The sequence below is a fragment of the Nicotiana tabacum genome, chromosome 7 (assembly GCF_000715075.1).
Source record: "Nicotiana tabacum cultivar K326 chromosome 7, ASM71507v2, whole genome shotgun sequence".
Classification (NCBI taxonomy): domain Eukaryota; kingdom Viridiplantae; phylum Streptophyta; class Magnoliopsida; order Solanales; family Solanaceae; genus Nicotiana; species Nicotiana tabacum.
This window is the reverse complement of record NC_134086.1, coordinates 51,126,396-51,136,513: the sequence shown is the minus strand read 5'-3', so window position 1 is coordinate 51,136,513 and position 10,118 is coordinate 51,126,396. Positions and strand designations below refer to the sequence as shown.

The 10,118-nt window shown below is 35.1% G+C and overlaps 1 protein-coding gene across 1 annotated transcript; it reads right to left on the bottom strand.

The window, feature by feature from the left end:
- Positions 1-187: 187 nt before the first annotated feature.
- Positions 188-1,577, bottom strand: LOC107763012 (putative galacturonosyltransferase-like 4). Its single transcript, XM_016581422.2, has one exon. The coding sequence runs from the start codon at positions 1,433-1,435 to the stop codon at positions 332-334; it is 1,104 nt and encodes a 367-aa protein (XP_016436908.1). The 5' UTR covers positions 1,436-1,577; the 3' UTR covers positions 188-331.
- Positions 1,578-10,118: the final 8,541 nt, after the last annotated feature.

The following is a 10,118-nucleotide window of genomic DNA, read 5'->3' as shown; positions in this document are numbered from 1 at the left end:
AATTAACACTTAACCTTTACAATCAAGAAAAACGAATGTAAAAAGCCTAATAAGGGGAGAACAATTAAGTTCATTCACTTTCGTGAATTCCTTTCTTAGCTATCGATGTCTAATATACCTGTAGACTCTTTTAGCTTCATTCTTTAGATTACAAGGCCTAAGGATTCTACATCTCAAGCCTTAGGACTATTAGCTGTAATCTTAATCATTCTTCCCTGACAATGTCTTACAGTGCAATTATATTGCATCTATGTTTGCACCATTTCATTTTCAAATGCAGCAAGTTCTCTTTCTATCAATCTATCTTGAGTTCTATTCAGTTCTCTCTCTCTCACTCTTCTAATGCAACTCTGGTTGAACGATACAGATCGTACGGTGCCCACAAGTAATCGATGGTACAGGGCTTTCGAGCATCAAGTCTCAACCATGGCTTACCCTTGCCACTCCAATGCAGTAGGCTGATGGGTCCAGGGTGAAGTCCCCTACATTTTCCTTCAAAGTTGTCACCACCTAATCCATGTTGGTTCCATCTATGATCAACTGCCTTAATGTTTCCTGCAAACACAAGCAAAATTGGAGGCAAAGACCCCAAATGGTAAATTCTTCTTTGCTTTTGTATTAACATCCATTCTTCAACCTTTTGTGTGTACCCTCCTTTCCTCCATTCATCAAGATCCATCACCATTACACCTGTGTTGAAGTAACATGGCCGTCTTCCCTCAAATGTTTTCGCCAAATTCACGTCCGACCAAAATGTGTCTGTAAAATAGTTTATAAAGTTTGCATGGCAATATTCTGGGGCTGCCAAGACTTTATCTCCTAAATCCACTCCCCATAACTTGGCAATATCATCCACAACAATGATATCTGAGTCTAAGTAAATTACGCGAGGCACGTCCTTAGGGAGAATATCTGAGAGGTAAATTCTTGCATAATTTAAAGGTTGATCCAGGGCTTGTCTAATTGACTTGGATATCTTTCCCCTAACACGATTAGGATGAAAGTGGTAGATTTTGTAGCTTAGGTAAGGGAAAGTGGAGTTGATAAGGGAAATAATCTCAGGCTCAAGATGAATGGAAAGGAAATGAAAGGAAGTGTTTTCTGGGCATGTTGAATGTTGCAAAATAGACAATACTGCAGCCATTGTGCCCCTAATATAATTGGCATCAACAGGCATTACTATTTGGATTTTGTCTATGTCACGTGAGCTGCATGCATTGCCATTGTGAAAGGCAGGTGCTTCTCGGAAGGAAGGAATGTCATCGGAGGTAGGTTTTTGGATGGCAACAACGCGAATGGCGTTAGCAAAAGAGGAGGAGAAGGTGGTGGTGGTAGGATGTAAGAGGAGGAGGGAAAGAAGGCCTATGATTGGAAAATAGTTAGAAGAAGAAGAAGAAGAAGAAGAAGAGGGGACATTTTTGTTCCAAAAGGCCATCCTTCCTTAAGCTACATTTCTTGATTTTTTTTTTCTTGGGCTAATAATATGGATGTCAAAAGAGCGGGAGAGTCTTAATCCGTGTTCATGCTTGACTAACTCAAAAGAAAGTAATTTTTAGAGAGAAAAACGTGGTCATTAAACGAGGTTGTTAATGGAATTGTTTTAGTGATAATCTACGTTTAAGGGTATACAACAGAAGTGAAATTTTATCATGAAATGTAGGGATGACCGATATTTTTGCAAGTACAGCCATTTATTTTCGATGTCCTAAATTATTGCCAATACAAAAACTTTTACAAATTACATGTTTGTTAGGGTGCATCTTTAGAGTATCAGCTATCATCTTGACATGGACAATAATCCCTAATCATGAAAATATTAGGAATGTCTAAAATCATGGTATGCACATCTCTAGATAGATGTTCAGTAATAAGGAAAAGATCAACAATTTTTCTTTTGCTCAGATAAAATTCTAGTGAAAGATAAACTTCAAACATTTAATTTCTTTTAAATCATAAAATAATGGAACTAAATGTTAATAAATATATCAAAATAAATGTTAAAACCAAAGTATCAAAACAAAAGTTGTGCCTCATAACTAGTAGAAGATAGATGAAACTTTTTGCATTTTGCACGAAATAAATAAATATGATACGTTATTTATTTATTTATTTATTTATTTATTTATTCATTCTATAACTTCGTGTGTATCATGCTGCGATTTTAGTAGAAGACACACTATTTAGTAAAAATTGCACGGGACGCCCTATTTGGTCGCCTCCATTTAACCTATATTATCCATTTTTTAAAAAATTTTCAACTTGTACCCACTTCTTAAATAACGTCAGCACCCTTTCTCCTCCCTCTTCACCTCCTTCGTTTCTTCTTCTCAACAAAAGACAAAATGCAGAGCCTATTTTTTTTATTGGTCTTGCGTCGAAAACTTCAGTCTGCTCATGTTACTTACTCCACTAGCTTTGTATGAAGCGGAGACCACACTATATTTCTTGTAATTTTGATGATTTCTGCTGCTATCCGTATATTTTGTTATTTAAATACCTGCTAACTATATTCCACTAGCTTTAAATGAAGTTGTGACCACACTTTATTTCTTGAGCTTTCGATCATTTCTGCTGCTGTCTATATGCTTCTGTTGTTAACAGTCCATGTGTTTTGGTTTTGCTAGCTATGCAAGAACTTACTGCTATAGTAGATAATCATCCTGATTCAGTTGCTATAACTGGCTATAGTTCTGGTTAATCTTTTGTTAGCGATGCAATCCATATCTTAAGTGTCTAGTTCTGTTGCAGACTAATAAAGCTTAAAGCTAACATAACAGTGAAGATGAGTATCATGTGTTATGTGCATTACAGAGAGGGAATTAAAAAGTAGCCAATTACAACACAGAAACTTCAGCTCTAGAGCTGAAGTTTCCAGTTACAACACAAAAACTTCAGCTCAAGAGCTGAAGTTTCCCAGTTACAACACAAAAACTTCAGCTCTATATCTGAACTTCAGGCCCAGCTACTAGAATGCTGAAGTTTTGCGTGATTGCCTTTGCTACTTCAGCCCCGTGTGCTGAAGTTATGTGAAAAAGCGGGTACGCTTGTAATTTTTTTTGCAAAGCGGACACAAGTTAAAATGTGGCACAAAAAACGGGTATAGATGCAAAATCCCCTACTATTTACTTCGGCAAAACAAAGGAGATTTTGGGCCCAGCGCTGGGCTTGATGATATTTGCTAGAAGATGATTTAATATGGAAATTTTTTCGTATATATACGAGATTTTAAACTTATTTATTCAATTTATCTAAGTTTTTGTATTTACAGAAAACAATTATTATTATTTTTACAAAATATATACAAATTCAATCAAAATTTACAATACATCTATAACTTAAATACAATTTTTTTGAATAGAATCCAGTCAAAAACTATAATTTACATATAATTTATATACAATTGTGTTAGTTGCAAATATTTTACCGTTTCTACACCTGACATACAAAATATATACACTTTGTTTATGTCTTCTTCTTCCGGTTTCAATCTGAAATGCCAACCAAAACCACCTCGAATCTTCATCAAATTCTCTCAAAATTGAGATATACTCCAAAGGATATTTCAATCATTTGCAACAACAATTAATCCAAATAAATAATAATTTCAAAAAATTCAATTTTCAAATTCAAAGCTTATAAGCTTTTTAATGGTTGTCAATAGAATTTCTCAATATGAATTAAGGCGTAATACATACAGAGACACTTAAAGTTGGCACGATCTTTTATTTAGACACCTGAACTTAAGAGAGTTCCTATTGAGCACGTACGTTACATGAACTTTGTTCCAATTAAACATTTCTTGTTGAGTTGGCACGTAAAGTGAGTTTCACCCAATATGGGCGCCTGAAAAGCCCAAAAAACAATTTTTTTTTGTTTTTTTTATTTCCTTCTTCTTCTTCTTTATGTCCTCCACCATTGCCTCCTCCACTTTCCGTCATCTTCTCCGACTGAAATGAAGAAGTAGAAGCAGAGAACTGAGACTAAAATGAAGAAGAAGAAGACGAAGAAGATCAAGCTGCTTCAACTTTTTACCTTCCTGTGATCGCTATAAATGCTGGTTCAGAAGTCATACTTAGAAATTTGGTGGTCTATGAAGCTGCCATGTCCAAATCCAAGCTCGAATTTACCAGATATATCAATCTAATGAGTGGGATTATAGATACTGCTGAGGACGTGAGGTTGCTAAAGCAAAATGGTGTTATCAAAGGAGATTTGACTGATAATGAAGTTGCCTATTTGTTCAGTACTATGCAAATGTCATTTGTGAGGTCTAGTAGAAGTTATAATGTGGAGATTACCATGGAGAAAGTCAACAAGTATTATGACCAGATGCTAATAGTTAGGGCTCGTACCCTAAACACCATTAATGGGGTCTTTAAAAAGCTTGAAGGTTTAAAATGAGTTACTTGATTTGATAAAAGTTTGGAAAATTAATATTGGGGTTGTCTTCGGGTCGTCATGGGGAATCTTTAGCTGCAGTTATAACAAATTTGGAGGAGTTTCTCTTACAAATTTGGATTAAAATCGTGCTTGGAACAAGAACACACATGAAAAAAGTGAAGAACACTAAGACCACTGATTTCCAGAACACCAATTCTCAATTTTTTTAAATATTTTCTTTCTTGGTTGGGTGTAAATTAAGCTTTTCTTTTCTTTTTTAGAATGTTATTTTTATTTTGTTTATTAAATAGATTTAACATAGTTTTTTTTTACTCAAAATAATATATGTCATTTTTTATTCGTCATTCGCCACGTCATCAGCGAGTGCATTGCACAAACTTTGTAAGTTTGACTGATTGTCAAATAAGTGCTCAATTGAAATAAGTTTCGGGTAGTAAAAGTGCTCAATAGGAACTCTCTTAAGTTCAGGTGTCTAAATAAAAGATCGTGCCAACTTTAAGTGTCTTCCGTATGTATTCAGCCTATGAATTACTACGTTCTAACTCTAAAATTATTAAAAAGGAACTTTCGTTAACGAACAACCAAATTTTCAGTGTCGTTTAAATGATTTTCATTTGAACTATCATTAACGCCTAATTGGATGTCCATGCTCACAGAAGAAAACCTTAATATTGAGGGGCAGGGAATATGAGCCCAGACTTTGTACATAGCAAGCTTCTAGGTTGGTACTACTTGGCCGCATAGCTTAAGCTTCTAGGTTGGATGAGGAAGATGAGGGAGAGAAAATAGGGAAAATTAAATTCTAAGATATTATTTTGTATATAATTGATAAATTGTATAGCAACTGTAATTAAGTTAAAACTTTAATACTGAGGCTAAATAAATTTCAAAACTAGTTATAAGCAGTTAAATTTTATTGGTTTTAAATCCAATAAAATAATTTAGACTATATATTAAATATATTAGTTCAAATAATTAGTATGAGCTTATATAATTGGATTAATGATATAAGTCCAATATATATGGATTAAATAAATAAGTCTTACTCCATTGGGGCAACCCATTTAATTGGGCTACAAATGATAAGCCCACTTCATTAAGCCCAAGATGTTATCTTCCTAGAGGCCTAGTTTGGTGCCACGTGTTAAATGACGTGGCACACCAAGTCAAACTAAAGAGCCAATAGGATCCTGCCACGTGTCAAAATGACAAGGCATGTCAAGTCAAATTAAAATGTCAATGAAACTGCGCCACGTGCGCAAGTGACGTGTTCTGACTAATCAAATTTGGCCTTGTCACACTTCAATTTGATTGGTCGGAAAGAGTTTGTTCTTATCATAACTCTTCCCTCCTACAACTATAAAAAGGGGTCTTATACTCGGAAAAGATACCAGAAATTATAACAAAAAGCAAGAGAGAGCTCGAACGCCGCAAATTTCTCTACAAGTTTCAAGCTTCAATCAAGTTCAAGTTCAAGCACAAGAACGAAGAACAAATCAAGGTTCAACGAGTACGAGTTCAAATCGAAGTTCGTGCTAGTTGAATTCAAGATCATTGTTCGTAGCAACAAATATTGATTCAAGTCAAGCTCAAAGGCCCTTGAATTTATTTACTATTGGAAAGAAGAATTAGAGGATTCATGGAGATTGTACACTCAAAGTATTTGAAATCAAATACAATGATTGTTGCAATATTTTTTATCTCGATTATTTTCTTGACGCGAATTTATTGTCTACACTAGTGTGTGTGTGTGTGTATATATATATATATATATATATATATATATATATATATATATATATATATATATATATATATATATATAAAATCCCAAGCTTAATAGTGAAGTTTGTTTTTACTTTTTCTTTCTTTTAGATGCACAAAAGATCACACAAGCATGTCCAAAATAAAAAGCAAGTCAAAAATAGGCAAGTCAAAAGTAGCCTATTCGATTCAGATATTTTAAATAGTATACCCAAAATGTAAAATAACAATTTGGGTCACTTAGTTATTGATAAGTTTAATATGATTCTCGTAGTTCCTGAATAAGCTCAATTGCCCTTAAATTAGTAAATTCTGCATCATTGATCCCTCTTACTAATAGTTTTTTGCAAATTTAATTGGTCTTTAATTGGTAATTTATGAGACAAATTTATTTTGGAACTTTTACTCATTATAATATAACAATTTTATTAAATTAGTAAAATTTGTTAGTGAAGGTGCACAATTATATTAATTGAAGGTTAAGCGTGTGGAATATCTTATAAATTTGATTTTTTTTTCTCCAAAACAAAGACTTCATATTATTGCATCAACGAACAACAAAGTTCAAATGTACTCTTTGCATCTTGGACAACCCAACCTTCAACAAAGAAATAGAAAATTTAGCTAAATTATGAGCTACTTTGTATAACTTCCTTGGAATATAAAGAAACTCGACGTGATCAAACATGCTTGATAGCTTCCAAATGTCTTCACACAACATTTCTATCTCCCATGAAGTAGCCAGCTATTTTTGGATCATATCAACAACATTCTTAGCATTAGATAAAATCTTCACACTTTTCCATCCAAGAGTAATAGCACATTCAAGTGCCTTTCTTATGACAATCGCTTCAGCAGTCATGGTTTTCCCAACATACTGAATTGGGGATCCATGGGCATGAAACAGTTTTCCAAGGCTATTCAAAGTCGCGACACCAATACTCGCATGTCTATCATCGCACTAAAATCCTGCGTCTGTAAATAATAAAACATCATCTTCAAAATTGGTTAGTTTAGGCACAAAACCATTTCCAGTTGAATGTCGTTGATCAAGCTCAACTATGCCTTATAAAAAGGACAAGCGGTCGTTGCAAATATAATCCGAGTATTTAGCTCAGAGTCGAATCCCACAGGGAATTAACCTACCAATTACTTTCGTCAGACTCACTAAATTCTTCGTAATCAACTTCCTAGATATTTTGAATAACAATTGATGATGTTTTTACTAACTATAACTGAATGAAGTTAGGTAAACTAAAAGCTAACTATGACTGAGTTGTAAACAAATAAGAGAAGGATCTAAGGTTGTGATTTCCTCTATTGATGGAATCCCTTCCTGTTATGTTTCGCATAGATTTGCCTAATCGTGTCTATCGATCATGAGCACTCTTACTACCGTAAATCTCTCCCGAGTAATTACGACAATTTACTAGACTCACTCCCCAGAGTTACGCTAGCTGGCTTTTATTACAGTTCACTTTAGATCGCACCCAAGGTTTCATTATCCCTAATCCCACCTTTAAACCCTCGGTTATTAATTCCTCATATATTTTGGGAGTGGTGTTGTTCAACAATTACCTAAATATGCACTCTCTCCCGAGTAATACATACTAAATAGGCACAGCTAATTGAGGATCCTATCAATTAACTACAACAAGAACGTAGTTGAACAAATAGAGATTAAACTGGGCAAACTATATTAACATAACACGAAGTTCATCCTTCAACAGGTTCCATCAAAACCCTAGGCTAAATATTTAGCTACTCATAATCGTATCCATACTAACAACAACAAAATTCATCATAATTGATAAATACAAAAGGAAGAAAGGTAGAACTCGATGTCGAATTATCCTCCTTGCCTCTTGCCTCTTCTTGCCTTCAACTAAGCTGTAAAAACCTTGATAATATCTTTTTGGGCGAGCTGGACCTCTTATAGGTTAAGTGAAATTACCCCCAAACTTCCAAGTTTACCCCTGAAATTATGTGCTTCGGACTGGACTAGCGCGGCCGCTTGAACCGCGCTAGTGGCCATGCATATTGCATAACATTCTGCCTCAATTTTCTGGACTAGCGCGATCGGACTAAGGCCGCGCTAAGCTAGTTCAGCATTTCAAATCTTCTTTTTTCTCTTCTTTCACACGTACTCAGCTCCGAGGGACTTCCTTTGCTTTAATTTAGCTCCAAACACTGTCCTAAGTCCTCTTAAGCGCAACTCGCTCCTGCAAAACATGAAATTCACAATTAGAGCCAATTTATCGTCATTTAACTATCTTAGAACAATGAAGCATAGTCAAGTTGGGGCATAAACAGTTGCTAAACTATATGGATATAGCCTATTATCAACACCCCACACTTAAATCATTGCTAGTCCTCGAGATATCCACCACACTCTATAAAGGTTACTTCACTAAGCTTTTCCCCTAACCACACCAAGAACAAATCACCAAAGTTACGTCTAGTAGTGTACAATCTTTGCCTCAAGAGTCGACTCTCACGTGCCGTGCAATATTCATACTTATTCAAATTATTCTATATAGAGGTCAAGACTTACCTTTCCTTCGTGAATCACATGCCCGCACATCACACAAGAGAGTAGTTCCACAAATAATAATATTAAGAACAATTAGGAACTTAGATAGACAACACTCGCTCACTCTCAGAAAGAAAATTCATAGGCCACACTGATGCACCATAGGCTTGCCCGTAGTGTACTACTCTACTAATCGAGCCTATTCAGTCTAAGAAATATTAGGACTTCATTTGGTTGTAATGTAGGCTAAGGGACGTGTAGGATATTTGGATATAGTGACTAACCTCCCTAAGCACTTTTAATATAATAACATTCTCACTCAAAACCATACTTATGTCAGGCCATACATTCTACCACACTTCTATTTATAATACCCCAAACTCCATTAGGTGCAATTATATCAATCGCCACTTATCAAGTACTACATTTACTCATTCTCTTTTTTTAAGTGGTGCTTATTCTTTTACTTTTACAAAATTCTGCACCTTTTTCTCTATTTCATTGGTTCCACTCAAAAACCAAACCACCACCCCACACTTTAACTTTTGCATATTTCATAACCATTCAAGTGCTCATGGGAGGTACAGGGGTTCAAACAGATGGGTCGTTCAAACAATTGGGTAAGGTTTGTAATGTGGATGCCAAAGAAACAGGCTTATAGGCTCAACGGGGTTAACTACGATGTATCGCATTTAGGTGGGTCTACTTTATATATCTGGCTTAACAAAGAAATGCCTATATCACTTCTAAGACTGAATAAAGCTACTATTTCACTTTGCAAACACACAGGGCAAGTTCTAGGCATCAAATGTAGAGCATAGAATACAATACAACTCACATACACATGGCACATGACTCACTTCAGATTGGCTTATCAAGACACTCTCGTTTGAGTACTCAAGTCAGTTACAAACATACAATTTAAGGCACTCTAACAAGAATCAACCACTAATACTAAGCATCACACTCTAGTGTCTACTGTGTTCAGGTGTATCAACGCCAAGGGCTTTTCTTTCTATTTCAGCTCATAGCCCATAATACTAACTAAAAACTAGAAACAAAATAAACAAAAACTAACTACACACGGTTCAAGCAAAACCCTTGGAAAAGAATCGTGGCCCAAAGAAAAACCAAGTGGGAGTTGCTACACTACCTAAAACAAAAAAAATCTTTTTGGTATTTTCTTTAGACTTACTTCCCTCAAGAAAACTGTCTAGAAGATCCGTCATCAGGAAGAGTCCAACATATTTCTGTATTTTTTTTTTGGGAAAATTTCCACGTCGACTTAGACCCTCAAGAACCTCGTCGAAAGAGATCCGTCGTCGGGACAAGTCAACTTACCTAATTTGACTATTACTCAAAACCACAAAATTTATCAAGAAAAACAAAGAAAACATCAAACATTCAAGTTGTTACATAT

What these genes read in the sequence shown, in the direction of transcription:
- LOC107763012 (XM_016581422.2), bottom strand. Translation starts at nt 1,435, where the DNA reads ATGGCCTTTTGGAACAAAAATGTCCCCTCTTCTTCTTCTTCTTCTTCT.